The 15033-nt window shown below is 66.1% G+C and overlaps 1 protein-coding gene across 1 annotated transcript in view; it reads left to right on the top strand.

Moving 5' to 3' along the window:
* Nucleotides 1-9671: 9671 nt before the first annotated feature.
* The window catches only part of TAF4 (TATA-box binding protein associated factor 4), a 31058-nt gene continuing 25696 nt past the window's right edge, over nucleotides 9672-15033 (top strand). Inside the window, exons 1-4 of the mRNA XM_048498256.1 lie at nucleotides 9672-9793; nucleotides 10622-10744; nucleotides 12184-12273; nucleotides 13627-13869. Coding sequence (XP_048354213.1) covers nucleotides 10628-10744; nucleotides 12184-12273; nucleotides 13627-13869 — 450 coding nt within the window. The 5' untranslated portion in view covers nucleotides 9672-9793; nucleotides 10622-10627. The remainder of the gene's footprint in view (nucleotides 9794-10621; nucleotides 10745-12183; nucleotides 12274-13626; nucleotides 13870-15033) is intronic.

The raw sequence follows: 15033 nt of genomic DNA, 5'->3' as shown, positions 1-15033 counted from the left end.
CCCCCCCCCCCCCCACCCCCCCCCCCCCCCACCCCCCCCCCCCCCCACCCCCCCCCCCCCCCACCCCCCCCCCCCCCCACCCCCCCCCCCCCCCACCCCCCCCCCCCCCCACCCCCCCCCCCCCCCACCCCCCCCCCCCCCCACCCCCCCCCCCCCCCACCCCCCCCCCCCCCCACCCCCCCCCCCCCCCACCCCCCCCCCCCCCCACCCCCCCCCCCCCCCACCCCCCCCCCCCCCCACCCCCCCCCCCCCCCACCCCCCCCCCCCCCCACCCCCCCCCCCCCCCACCCCCCCCCCCCCCCACCCCCCCCCCCCCCCACCCCCCCCCCCCCCCACCCCCCCCCCCCCCCACCCCCCCCCCCCCCCACCCCCCCCCCCCCCCACCCCCCCCCCCCCCCACCCCCCCCCCCCCCCACCCCCCCCCCCCCCCACCCCCCCCCCCCCCCACCCCCCCCCCCCCCCACCCCCCCCCCCCCCCACCCCCCCCCCCCCCCACCCCCCCCCCCCCCCACCCCCCCCCCCCCCCACCCCCCCCCCCCCCCACCCCCCCCCCCCCCCACCCCCCCCCCCCCCCACCCCCCCCCCCCCCCACCCCCCCCCCCCCCCACCCCCCCCCCCCCCCACCCCCCCCCCCCCCCACCCCCCCCCCCCCCCACCCCCCCCCCCCCCCACCCCCCCCCCCCCCCACCCCCCCCCCCCCCCACCCCCCCCCCCCCCCACCCCCCCCCCCCCCCACCCCCCCCCCCCCCCACCCCCCCCCCCCCCCACCCCCCCCCCCCCCCACCCCCCCCCCCCCCCACCCCCCCCCCCCCCCACCCCCCCCCCCCCCCACCCCCCCCCCCCCCCACCCCCCCCCCCCCCCACCCCCCCCCCCCCCCACCCCCCCCCCCCCCCACCCCCCCCCCCCCCCACCCCCCCCCCCCCCCACCCCCCCCCCCCCCCACCCCCCCCCCCCCCCACCCCCCCCCCCCCCCACCCCCCCCCCCCCCCACCCCCCCCCCCCCCCACCCCCCCCCCCCCCCACCCCCCCCCCCCCCCACCCCCCCCCCCCCCCACCCCCCCCCCCCCCCACCCCCCCCCCCCCCCACCCCCCCCCCCCCCCACCCCCCCCCCCCCCCACCCCCCCCCCCCCCCACCCCCCCCCCCCCCCACCCCCCCCCCCCCCCACCCCCCCCCCCCCCCACCCCCCCCCCCCCCCACCCCCCCCCCCCCCCACCCCCCCCCCCCCCCACCCCCCCCCCCCCCCACCCCCCCCCCCCCCCACCCCCCCCCCCCCCCACCCCCCCCCCCCCCCACCCCCCCCCCCCCCCACCCCCCCCCCCCCCCACCCCCCCCCCCCCCCACCCCCCCCCCCCCCCACCCCCCCCCCCCCCCACCCCCCCCCCCCCCCACCCCCCCCCCCCCCCACCCCCCCCCCCCCCCACCCCCCCCCCCCCCCACCCCCCCCCCCCCCCACCCCCCCCCCCCCCCACCCCCCCCCCCCCCCACCCCCCCCCCCCCCCACCCCCCCCCCCCCCCACCCCCCCCCCCCCCCACCCCCCCCCCCCCCCACCCCCCCCCCCCCCCACCCCCCCCCCCCCCCACCCCCCCCCCCCCCCACCCCCCCCCCCCCCCACCCCCCCCCCCCCCCACCCCCCCCCCCCCCCACCCCCCCCCCCCCCCACCCCCCCCCCCCCCCACCCCCCCCCCCCCCCACCCCCCCCCCCCCCCACCCCCCCCCCCCCCCACCCCCCCCCCCCCCCACCCCCCCCCCCCCCCACCCCCCCCCCCCCCCACCCCCCCCCCCCCCCACCCCCCCCCCCCCCCACCCCCCCCCCCCCCCACCCCCCCCCCCCCCCACCCCCCCCCCCCCCCACCCCCCCCCCCCCCCACCCCCCCCCCCCCCCACCCCCCCCCCCCCCCACCCCCCCCCCCCCCCACCCCCCCCCCCCCCCACCCCCCCCCCCCCCCACCCCCCCCCCCCCCCACCCCCCCCCCCCCCCACCCCCCCCCCCCCCCACCCCCCCCCCCCCCCACCCCCCCCCCCCCCCACCCCCCCCCCCCCCCACCCCCCCCCCCCCCCACCCCCCCCCCCCCCCACCCCCCCCCCCCCCCACCCCCCCCCCCCCCCACCCCCCCCCCCCCCCACCCCCCCCCCCCCCCACCCCCCCCCCCCCCCACCCCCCCCCCCCCCCACCCCCCCCCCCCCCCACCCCCCCCCCCCCCCACCCCCCCCCCCCCCCACCCCCCCCCCCCCCCACCCCCCCCCCCCCCCACCCCCCCCCCCCCCCACCCCCCCCCCCCCCCACCCCCCCCCCCCCCCACCCCCCCCCCCCCCCACCCCCCCCCCCCCCCACCCCCCCCCCCCCCCACCCCCCCCCCCCCCCACCCCCCCCCCCCCCCACCCCCCCCCCCCCCCACCCCCCCCCCCCCCCACCCCCCCCCCCCCCCACCCCCCCCCCCCCCCACCCCCCCCCCCCCCCACCCCCCCCCCCCCCCACCCCCCCCCCCCCCCACCCCCCCCCCCCCCCACCCCCCCCCCCCCCCACCCCCCCCCCCCCCCACCCCCCCCCCCCCCCACCCCCCCCCCCCCCCACCCCCCCCCCCCCCCACCCCCCCCCCCCCCCACCCCCCCCCCCCCCCACCCCCCCCCCCCCCCACCCCCCCCCCCCCCCACCCCCCCCCCCCCCCACCCCCCCCCCCCCCCACCCCCCCCCCCCCCCACCCCCCCCCCCCCCCACCCCCCCCCCCCCCCACCCCCCCCCCCCCCCACCCCCCCCCCCCCCCACCCCCCCCCCCCCCCACCCCCCCCCCCCCCCACCCCCCCCCCCCCCCACCCCCCCCCCCCCCCACCCCCCCCCCCCCCCACCCCCCCCCCCCCCCACCCCCCCCCCCCCCCACCCCCCCCCCCCCCCACCCCCCCCCCCCCCCACCCCCCCCCCCCCCCACCCCCCCCCCCCCCCACCCCCCCCCCCCCCCACCCCCCCCCCCCCCCACCCCCCCCCCCCCCCACCCCCCCCCCCCCCCACCCCCCCCCCCCCCCACCCCCCCCCCCCCCCACCCCCCCCCCCCCCCACCCCCCCCCCCCCCCACCCCCCCCCCCCCCCACCCCCCCCCCCCCCCACCCCCCCCCCCCCCCACCCCCCCCCCCCCCCACCCCCCCCCCCCCCCACCCCCCCCCCCCCCCACCCCCCCCCCCCCCCACCCCCCCCCCCCCCCACCCCCCCCCCCCCCCACCCCCCCCCCCCCCCACCCCCCCCCCCCCCCACCCCCCCCCCCCCCCACCCCCCCCCCCCCCCACCCCCCCCCCCCCCCACCCCCCCCCCCCCCCACCCCCCCCCCCCCCCACCCCCCCCCCCCCCCACCCCCCCCCCCCCCCACCCCCCCCCCCCCCCACCCCCCCCCCCCCCCACCCCCCCCCCCCCCCACCCCCCCCCCCCCCCACCCCCCCCCCCCCCCACCCCCCCCCCCCCCCACCCCCCCCCCCCCCCACCCCCCCCCCCCCCCACCCCCCCCCCCCCCCACCCCCCCCCCCCCCCACCCCCCCCCCCCCCCACCCCCCCCCCCCCCCACCCCCCCCCCCCCCCACCCCCCCCCCCCCCCACCCCCCCCCCCCCCCACCCCCCCCCCCCCCCACCCCCCCCCCCCCCCACCCCCCCCCCCCCCCACCCCCCCCCCCCCCCACCCCCCCCCCCCCCCACCCCCCCCCCCCCCCACCCCCCCCCCCCCCCACCCCCCCCCCCCCCCACCCCCCCCCCCCCCCACCCCCCCCCCCCCCCACCCCCCCCCCCCCCCACCCCCCCCCCCCCCCACCCCCCCCCCCCCCCACCCCCCCCCCCCCCCACCCCCCCCCCCCCCCACCCCCCCCCCCCCCCACCCCCCCCCCCCCCCACCCCCCCCCCCCCCCACCCCCCCCCCCCCCCACCCCCCCCCCCCCCCACCCCCCCCCCCCCCCACCCCCCCCCCCCCCCACCCCCCCCCCCCCCCACCCCCCCCCCCCCCCACCCCCCCCCCCCCCCACCCCCCCCCCCCCCCACCCCCCCCCCCCCCCACCCCCCCCCCCCCCCACCCCCCCCCCCCCCCACCCCCCCCCCCCCCCACCCCCCCCCCCCCCCACCCCCCCCCCCCCCCACCCCCCCCCCCCCCCACCCCCCCCCCCCCCCACCCCCCCCCCCCCCCACCCCCCCCCCCCCCCACCCCCCCCCCCCCCCACCCCCCCCCCCCCCCACCCCCCCCCCCCCCCACCCCCCCCCCCCCCCACCCCCCCCCCCCCCCACCCCCCCCCCCCCCCACCCCCCCCCCCCCCCACCCCCCCCCCCCCCCACCCCCCCCCCCCCCCACCCCCCCCCCCCCCCACCCCCCCCCCCCCCCACCCCCCCCCCCCCCCACCCCCCCCCCCCCCCACCCCCCCCCCCCCCCACCCCCCCCCCCCCCCACCCCCCCCCCCCCCCACCCCCCCCCCCCCCCACCCCCCCCCCCCCCCACCCCCCCCCCCCCCCACCCCCCCCCCCCCCCACCCCCCCCCCCCCCCACCCCCCCCCCCCCCCACCCCCCCCCCCCCCCACCCCCCCCCCCCCCCACCCCCCCCCCCCCCCACCCCCCCCCCCCCCCACCCCCCCCCCCCCCCACCCCCCCCCCCCCCCACCCCCCCCCCCCCCCACCCCCCCCCCCCCCCACCCCCCCCCCCCCCCACCCCCCCCCCCCCCCACCCCCCCCCCCCCCCACCCCCCCCCCCCCCCACCCCCCCCCCCCCCCACCCCCCCCCCCCCCCACCCCCCCCCCCCCCCACCCCCCCCCCCCCCCACCCCCCCCCCCCCCCACCCCCCCCCCCCCCCACCCCCCCCCCCCCCCACCCCCCCCCCCCCCCACCCCCCCCCCCCCCCACCCCCCCCCCCCCCCACCCCCCCCCCCCCCCACCCCCCCCCCCCCCCACCCCCCCCCCCCCCCACCCCCCCCCCCCCCCACCCCCCCCCCCCCCCACCCCCCCCCCCCCCCACCCCCCCCCCCCCCCACCCCCCCCCCCCCCCACCCCCCCCCCCCCCCACCCCCCCCCCCCCCCACCCCCCCCCCCCCCCACCCCCCCCCCCCCCCACCCCCCCCCCCCCCCACCCCCCCCCCCCCCCACCCCCCCCCCCCCCCACCCCCCCCCCCCCCCACCCCCCCCCCCCCCCACCCCCCCCCCCCCCCACCCCCCCCCCCCCCCACCCCCCCCCCCCCCCACCCCCCCCCCCCCCCACCCCCCCCCCCCCCCACCCCCCCCCCCCCCCACCCCCCCCCCCCCCCACCCCCCCCCCCCCCCACCCCCCCCCCCCCCCACCCCCCCCCCCCCCCACCCCCCCCCCCCCCCACCCCCCCCCCCCCCCACCCCCCCCCCCCCCCACCCCCCCCCCCCCCCACCCCCCCCCCCCCCCACCCCCCCCCCCCCCCACCCCCCCCCCCCCCCACCCCCCCCCCCCCCCACCCCCCCCCCCCCCCACCCCCCCCCCCCCCCACCCCCCCCCCCCCCCACCCCCCCCCCCCCCCACCCCCCCCCCCCCCCACCCCCCCCCCCCCCCACCCCCCCCCCCCCCCACCCCCCCCCCCCCCCACCCCCCCCCCCCCCCACCCCCCCCCCCCCCCACCCCCCCCCCCCCCCACCCCCCCCCCCCCCCACCCCCCCCCCCCCCCACCCCCCCCCCCCCCCACCCCCCCCCCCCCCCACCCCCCCCCCCCCCCACCCCCCCCCCCCCCCACCCCCCCCCCCCCCCACCCCCCCCCCCCCCCACCCCCCCCCCCCCCCACCCCCCCCCCCCCCCACCCCCCCCCCCCCCCACCCCCCCCCCCCCCCACCCCCCCCCCCCCCCACCCCCCCCCCCCCCCACCCCCCCCCCCCCCCACCCCCCCCCCCCCCCACCCCCCCCCCCCCCCACCCCCCCCCCCCCCCACCCCCCCCCCCCCCCACCCCCCCCCCCCCCCACCCCCCCCCCCCCCCACCCCCCCCCCCCCCCACCCCCCCCCCCCCCCACCCCCCCCCCCCCCCACCCCCCCCCCCCCCCACCCCCCCCCCCCCCCACCCCCCCCCCCCCCCACCCCCCCCCCCCCCCACCCCCCCCCCCCCCCACCCCCCCCCCCCCCCACCCCCCCCCCCCCCCACCCCCCCCCCCCCCCACCCCCCCCCCCCCCCACCCCCCCCCCCCCCCACCCCCCCCCCCCCCCACCCCCCCCCCCCCCCACCCCCCCCCCCCCCCACCCCCCCCCCCCCCCACCCCCCCCCCCCCCCACCCCCCCCCCCCCCCACCCCCCCCCCCCCCCACCCCCCATGGAAGGGGCTGATGGGAATTGTAGTCCATAACATCTGGAGTGCCAAAGGTTCGCCACCACTGTTATAGGGAAATGGTGTGGTGCTTTTAGAAGAAGAAGAAGAGAAGAGTTTGAATTTATCCCCCCTTTCTCTCCTGCAGGAGACTCAAAGGGGCTTACAATCTCCTTGCCCTTCCCCCCTCACAACAAACACCCTGTGAGGTGGGTGGGGCCAAGAGAGCTCCGAGAAGCTGTGACTAGTCCAAGGTCACCCAGCTGGTGTGTGTGGGAGTGTACAGGCGAATCTGAATCCCCCAGATAAGCCTCCACAGCTCAGGCGGCAGAGCTGGGAATCAAACCCGGTTCCTCCAGATTAGATACACGAGCTCTTAACCTCCGATGCCACTGCTGCTTCCGCCATTTTAGGGAAATGGTGTGGGTTGGTGGAGGAGGAAAAGGTTCCCATCTTGGGGCCCCTATTTGGGTGGAAAGGAAACATGCAAAACTTTTAAATAAATAAAAGAAATGTTTTAAACTGGCCTTTCTTGGGGACAAGGAACCCCATGGGGCAAAGTGGTAAGCTGCAGTACAGCAGTCCAATCTCCTCTTGACCTGAGTTCAATCCCGATGGAAGTCGGTGGCTCAAAATTGACTCAGCCTTCCATCCTTTTGAGGCTTGTAAAATGAGGTCCTGGCTCGCTGGGGATAAAGTCTGGAAGACTGGGGAAGCCGATGGCCAACCATCCCTTTAACAAAGGCTGACTAAAAACTCACTCATGGGACTGCCCCTTACTTTTCTTCGTAACAAGCCATCAGAGAGGTGGTGGTGAAAACCACTCTGCCCTTCTGCCAACACATATGAGCACTTCACACTCACTGAGTGGGATTGATCACTCTTCTGATTGGGTGTGGTTTTAGATCCCCCCCCCTTTCTTAAACCTCCCCCCCTTTTCTGTTATTTTGCATCCTTTAAGAATGGCTGCCTCATGCATCTAATGAGGAGAGCTGTGAGTCATGAAGAGCTTGGCTGGAATCAATTTTGTTGGTCTCTGAGGTTCCATTGGGCCTTCTGCTCTAGTCTGTGTAGACTTATTTCACGCTAAGTTAGTTGATTCCATTGGATGTAACCTGGAGTGGGTGCTGCCTAGGTGTGCTCTGTGGGTTTATTAAAATAGTTTCTGTATAGAGATTGGAACAGCAGTTTTCCATCAGTGTTCTGAGTTCGTTTATGAGGCTCCCCTTGAGAAGATCAGGTGGATGAGTTTCCCAGAAAGGTGTCTGCCACAGTTGATCTTCCCCTGCAAAAAGCTGCCTCAAAGTGCGTTCTCAGGTTACACAGGTGTGGGGTTGGTTCCTGGCTGGCATCCCATGCAAAAGGAGAGTTCACCTTAAGCCACGTATCAGAAATCCTCTGGAACACACTGGAATTGATCAGTAGACAAATCCAGGACTCAGAAGTTAGGAAGCCTGAATATCACTAATGTAAGACTTCCTTCTCCATCCTCTTGTGTATTTAATACATCGATACTCCAGTAATCACACAAATGTGCTTTGTGGTGCTGCTTTTATGGAGTGTGTGAATCCTCTGTTGTAGCGTAATCCGTTTCTGCCTTCCATTTTTAGTCCGTTACATCACCTAATGAAATTGGCACGAGCATTGTAACTACAGGCCTAATAAACCAGTTTATTGGCAATCCACCCTTCCGACCACCCCTTCAGCAATTAGCTTTTTTCCCCCCTGGATTAGTTGCACAAAGAAAGAATGAGGAGCGACAGTTAATAGGTGTCCGTAGACTTGTCTTTAAATTACTTGTTTTGAACTTGACAGACTGCTCTTTAGGAGGAAACTCAGCTTCGTTCAAAGTGTTTGTTCAAATGCTCGATTAAAAGAACTTTCTACCGGGAGCTGCAGAACCGCAGAGCGGAGAAAGGCGCTTTACTTCTCTGAACTGCAGTCGCAGGCGATTCTGAATTATCCAGCTGCTTTAGATCTTTGATAGCCATTAGACGGCAGGAGCCAGAGAAAAGGGTCTCTTTGCGATGGCGATTTCTTTGGGCACTTTTGCACATGCTGAATAATGGCCTTTCAATCCTCTTTCACAATTGTTTGAAAGTGGATTTTGCTATTCCGCACTGTAAAATCCGGCTTCAAAGTGGATTGAAAGTGGATTGAAAGTGCACTATTCTGCATGTGCGGAAGGGCCTTTGAATAAGATGTTTGAATTGCTAATACCCCTAAATAAGGGTTTTTAACACCTCGGAAAACAATGCGAAACTCTTCCCATTTGTATGTCTGCCAGTTATTGTGTGAACTCCTTCCTTGGTCTGTGCTTACACGCTGAGCTACCGATGTAGCAGAGAAGCAGAAGAGTGTTTTTGTGGGGGGGGGGGGGGGTTGTTTGCAGGGTTAATATCTGGTGTCTGTTGCGTGAACAGTATCCCTGTAAAACACTTGTGGGCAGAAAGTGAACGGGATTTATATGGCCCTGTCCAAAGTGTCTAGGTGATGTAACATAAGAACATAAGAACTAGCCTGCTGGATCAGACCAGATCCCATCTAGTCCAGCACTCTGCTACTCGCAGTGGCCCACCAGGTGCCTTTGGGAGCTCACGTGTGGTATGCAGCAATGGCCTTCTGCCGTTTCTGCTCCCGAAAATTCGGGTTCATATGCTATATTTGCAATCTGAGATCAAGGAGGATCAAGATTGGTAGCCATAGTATAGCAGCTATACCCTGTTCAGGATTAAGATGACAGGAGATCTGTAAATTCATCTCCCATTTCCTGGACCATCTTTGTCCTAGAATGTTCCGCTTGGGTCCTGGTGCCTACCTAGTTCTGTCCCCAGGGCACTAAGCCCAAGCGGAGCATTGTTGAACAGAGACAGTCTAGGAAATGGCGGATGAATTCCCAAATCAACTGCCATCTTTATCCTGAACACAGCATTGATAGTTGGACTTCAGTAAGGCAAAGGTACGCCTCAGGTGCCCATGTGTAATCTTGGAGCCTAGCCACACTCTGTGAACTCGACTCACCTTTTATAAGATTGGTTGCTTTCAGGTAAAGGGGGAGGGGTGTATAAGCTTCCTGGAGCTCCTAGGGATTGATGGACAGGCTATAGTGCTAGTTTGGTCCATTGACACAGGAGTCCTTGCATGGTTTTCCCTCTACCCCGTCTACCTTTTAAGCGAAATACCTGCATCCTTCAACCAACTTGCAGAGTTTTCCCATGTTGAATGTATAGTCCTTCGTGCCCCCTGGTGGCCATACCTTTAAACTGCATTAGGCTAGGTGGTTGAGCTACAGCATCTCTTGAGAGGATGGATTTTAACATCATACCGGGGGACAATCCGACAACAGTGACTGGTCCCCTGCTTTCCCACTCTCTGACTGCCAAATGTCTGTGTTTCTTGCAGCCTCAGATCGTACTGGGCAGTACGGCGCAAACGTCGGCGTTGGGAGCAGCCGCTGCTGTGCAGACTGGAACTGCTCAGAGGACGGTGCAGGCAGCCACCGCGGCCTCAACTGCCGCCACAGTAAGGATCTCGTTGCATATGATGCGTAGGTCCCTGGGATCCAGATAATCAGTTGCCTGTATCTAAGTGATCAGCCAAGGGCAGGCTGATCTCTGCTCTGGCATAGTGTTCCTTTCCATGGTCTAGCTTAACAAGTCTGAAACATCCCGAGTGGATGCGTCCTCTGGGGAAATGATTTGTGCAGCTGATCAACCACTAGGCTACGTGTAATTGATGCTGAAAAGTAAATGAAATAATTCAAAGTTCTGAACCAAGAGGACCCAGACTCTGTGCTAACAAAAAGTCTACTTTTGTATGATTGTTTTCCATAGAAAAACCCATTGGGCCACCCATTTGACTCTTGGAATTCACACAGCGTGAACCCTACCTTTGAATTCACAAGGGCTAGAAACTTGCGTACCCTGAACTGTATAGCCCATGCTTGTTGATCAGGTCAGATCTCAGAAGCTAAGCAGGGTTGGCTATGGTGAGAAGACCACCTGAGTTGCTTTGTGGAGGTAAGGGTGCAAATGGTGCTTCATTTTGCCCCGCCCCTGCAAAACCTCTTTTTAAGTCTGTACTTTCTCACCACTTGATTAAGAGAAAAGAAAGCAAAACCTCTTAAAAATATGAGTTTCTCAAGTGGGTCTCAATTCACTACCATCTTTGTTCTTTTGTATTTGAAAGGAAGAAATGCATCACCTTGATCTGTATATTTGAACAGCAATGAAATAGTTGCTGGACATACAAGTTTGGTCTGAGCTCTAGAATACTGAGGCAAAATTTAATTTTGTTAAAATCTCCCTCTCTGTCCCCCCCTCTCTGTTTCCCTGTTTTCCCTTCCAACAGGAAACCATGGAAAATGTGAAAAAATGCAAGAATTTTCTCTCTACACTAATAAAACTGGCCTCTTCTGGAAAGCAGTCTACAGAAACTGCAGCTAACGTGAAAGAATTAGTCCAGAACTTGCTGGTAAGGCGCACAGGGGGAAACTGTTGTGCAGTGTGGTTTCGGGTACAATTTCGTGAATGTGGGGATTTGATAAGGACCGGGCCCAGCAGATATTTTTGTGCACTTTATTGGCTGAACGGAGGGAAGCAACATTTTGAAAAAAAAAGAAAAGAAAAGACTCAGCAGCTTTAGATAGCCATTCAGAAAGTCTGTTTTTAGGAGGACAGGTAAGCCAGCGAGGAAGACTGTAGAAGGGCTGAACCTTAATGGTTGGTTTGCTAAATAAAGCAAAGTTGGGGAAAATAAATGGCAGGTTTTAAGCATTCACTTTGAACAGCCAAACTGAGTAGTTTTGAAATTTTTAAAAAGAGTTTTAGAGACTAATCCTGAGCAGGATTGCTTGTAAGTGAGTCTCATTGTCTTCACAGGACTTACTCCCAGGAATGTGTTTTAGGATTGCAGCTTTAAAATACTAAAATGTTGTATACTTTAAAAACAAAAAAATTCTGATTATGCTGAAATTATGGCTGGAGGAGTAGTTTATGTTTTCATTCATTCATTCATTCATTCATTCATTCATTCATTCATTCATTCATTCATTCATTCATTCATTGTTTAGTTTTATATACTGCCCTATCCCCAAAGGGCTCTGGGCGGTGTACAACAAAATTAAATCACAATACAACTAAACACAATCAAAACTAAACAATTAAATTTCAATACAGATAAATTACTAAATCTCCTTTAAAAACAGCGGTTAGTACAACATTTAAAATCGAAGTCGAAGGTGCCCAGCAAAACCCATTTTTAAAGCCCTCCCTAAACGGGAAGACTGCTGGCTCCATCAATAAAAAGATGTAAACAGAGGCGAGAACAGAAGGGGGCACCATTCAATAGCTGGGCACCGGTAAAGCGTCTGCGGACCAACTCAGTCTTACAGGCCCTGGCGGACTCCAACAATTCAAGGTCCCACAGGGCCCGGGATAGCTGGAGTGAAGAGTGTTCCACTAGGCTGGGGGCTGGTCCGTAATGGCCCTGGTCTGCAGAAGGCCAGCCAGATCATTGAGGGGCCTGGGACCACCAGCAGATTGGCCTTCGCTGGGAGCGCAGAGGCCTAATAGGGACATATGGGAGCACACCTCCGGTTGCAAGGTTTGAAGGTCCCAGGCCGCGTAAGGCCTTAAAGGTCAAAACCCATACCTTGAAGATGATTCGGAACTCGACTGGGAGCCAATGCAAGCGGCGTAACACAGGCTGGATGTGATCTCGGAAGGCGCTGCTTGTGAGCAGTCGAGCCGCTGCATTTTGGACCAGTTGTAGCTTTGTATTTCACTGCTCTATATCATGTTAGGATATATATCACGTTGGGGATTTAGTCTTTATCAAATGTTCCTTCCAATTGGTTTAAACAAATGAGGCCTGAAGAGCTATTTGAAAATTTTGATTTTTTTTTTTCACAGGATGGCAAAATTGAAGCTGAAGATTTCACTAACAGGCTGTACCGGGAACTTAATTCTTTACCTCAACCCTACCTTGTGCCTTTCTTGAAGGTAATAATGTCTTTTCATTCTCTCTGCATCTCTTACAGTGGTATGTCATGCCCTTCTTATCAAGGGAGTTACAGATCACACATATTAAAAGCGATACCTGACTTGTGTATTAAAGAGGACAGATTGACGACAATAATATGAATCTGTCTATTCATATTTTTAAATATGATTTTATATGCATTCCAAAGGAGTCTAGTAATGTAGAATCTCTATCAGAGAGTTCAGCAGGAAATCTGATATAATTCATGTTCAATCACAAACGAAACCTGTTTGGTTAGACATAAACTGTGATGTAATGTATACATATGCTCACTTCCCCTAATCTTTCCCATTCAGAAAAAGAATATGTTTGCAGGGAAATAGTTTAAGAATCTTGTCAGATCTTGGAAGCTAAGCAGGGTCAGACCTGGTTAGTACTTGGATGGGAGACCACCAAGGGCGTCCATGTTTGGTGCATCAAGGCAGGCAATGGCAAACAGCCTCTGTTCTTCTCTTGCCTTGAAAACCCTTCAGGGCCACCATAGGTCAGCGGTGACTTGACAGCCCTTTCCACCACCAAAAGCAGAAATAAGAAAGCAAGAAACTAGTCTCATAGACTGCCAGTGAGCCTCCTGGGGAAAACATCCGTTCGCAACCAGTCACCAAGTTATCAGAAAGCCCTCTTAAAAACGATAGCTGTCAAAATAGTTGAGTCTCATGCCTCCGTTGTCAGGCTGTTCCACAGGGTTGAGAACCACCTCTGAAAAAGCTTGGGAGCCGGCACAGTTTATTCTGACAGTTCCGGAACTCCTCACAGCAAGTAGTGACCAATCAGGGTTGTGGCCAATTGTCCCCAAGGTCTGTGAATCCTACTTGTGAAGGGCTTTAAAGATCTCCACTACCTCTCACTGAGCCCAGAAACAAACAGCTGCCTGGCAATCTTGTGGAATGAGGTAAGCACACAGGGCCGGCCAATGCATAGCGCGGACCGCGAGGGTATGGATGGAGAGCCAGCATGGTGTAGTCGTTAAGAGCGGTGGACTCTAACCTGGAAAACCAAGTTTGATTCCCCTCTCCTCCACATGAAGCCTGCTGGATGACCTTGGGCCAGTGACAGTTCTCTCCCCTGTTGACTCAGGCAATGGCAAACTACCTCTTTACTTGGAAACCCGATAGAAGATTTTGGATCGAGTCGCCATAAATCAGCTGTGACTTGAGGGCACTTTCTACCCACCACCACGTTATAGATTATGTATGCATTCTGTGTGTTTCTACCTTGGTCAGTGCCTCTTTCTCACGAGCATCTGAAGCTGCGTTAGCACTCACAGTAACACATGTATTTTCTCCCCACCCCACCCCCTTCTCTTTCCACAGCGGAGCTTACCTGCCTTGAGACAGCTGACTCCGGACTCGGCGGCTTTCATTCAGCAAAGCCAGCAGCAGCAGCCCACGACACAGGCCACGACCACTCTGACAGCGGTGATGCTGAACAGCCCCATTCAGCGTACGGCAGGGAAGACCACGGCCACCGTCACGAGTACCTTGCAGCAGCCGGTCATCAGCCTGACGCAGCCCACGCAAGTGGGGGTTGGCAAACAAGGGCAGCCCACGCAGGTGGTGCGTACATCAGAATGGATTACTAAGCATACAGCTGGCTCTGCCTGCGGCCAGAGCTTTTCCTCCCGTGAGCCCAGCCAGTAAGGGGTACCTATGAGCGCAAGTTAGAACCAAAGTCTTCCTGAAAAACGCATGTTGAAGGCCCACATACATGTGACTTATTAGCAAGCGCTGCTTTATCCCAACAGCCATGTGAAGTAGAAAATTATTTAAATTTCATCTCAATCAGACCTCACCTGCTACTTATGCTGGGGCTTTGTTGTCATGGAAAAGGGAACTCCTTCAGGCTACAGGCCACGTAATTGAGAGGAGAAAGTTATTTCAGGACTGCGCGAGACAGGTCAGAAACCCAGCGTCTAAAATGGCCCCCCCACATTACACCGACCCAGGCTAGCCCGATCTCTTCAGATCTCAGAAGCCAAGAGAGTCTTAGCCACCACCCCTTACAGGTAGGCACAAAAGTACATGCGATTTGATGTATGGTGTCCTGACCTGAATGACCCCTGCTAGCCTGATCTTCTCAGATCTCAGAAGGCAAGCATGGTGGGAGACCACCAAGGAAGAGCGGGGTTACTATGTGGAGGCAGGCAATGGCAAACCGCCTGTCTTTCTCTTGCTTTGAGAGCCATGTAGGGTTGCGATAAGTTGGCTGCAACTTGATGTAAGGCTGAAGCCACTCGGACAAAGTCTTGAATTGGCTCGCCCTAGCTGCAGGGTGCTGGAACTGAGGATTCCTTCCTTGGTTCCAGCATTTATTGTAGGTTCGTAGTGGAGGTGGTCCAATCACCTCTCCCCCTTTCTCCCGCCCTTGGCTCCCGTTGGCTAACGTGTTTCCACTTTGGGGCCAGTACGGCAGGAACTGGTGCATGCTGGGAGTCGTAGTCCTGACACTTGATGGCATGCCTTCAGTAATGTTAATATCTCTAAAGTGCCCTTACCAAATGCATTGCTTACCATTTCACTTTTACCTTAAGCAACTCGAAAGTTTCTAGACCCCCTCTGTTACTTGCAGATGAATCAGATGTTGGAAGCCCTTCAGAAGCAAAATAAATTAGCGACCATTCTTAGCAAGTCAGTCGCTTGCAAACAATCTCTGAGCAGCACTCCTTATATTGGATGTCAAGCAGTCTTTATGTTCTCACCTGCTACCGTAGCATTAATTTC

This window comes from Sphaerodactylus townsendi, linkage group LG05 (genome assembly GCF_021028975.2).
Source record: "Sphaerodactylus townsendi isolate TG3544 linkage group LG05, MPM_Stown_v2.3, whole genome shotgun sequence".
In the NCBI taxonomy this organism is placed as follows: domain Eukaryota; kingdom Metazoa; phylum Chordata; class Lepidosauria; order Squamata; family Sphaerodactylidae; genus Sphaerodactylus; species Sphaerodactylus townsendi.
Note: the sequence above shows the minus strand (reverse complement) of the source record. Positions and strands in the feature narration are given on the sequence as shown.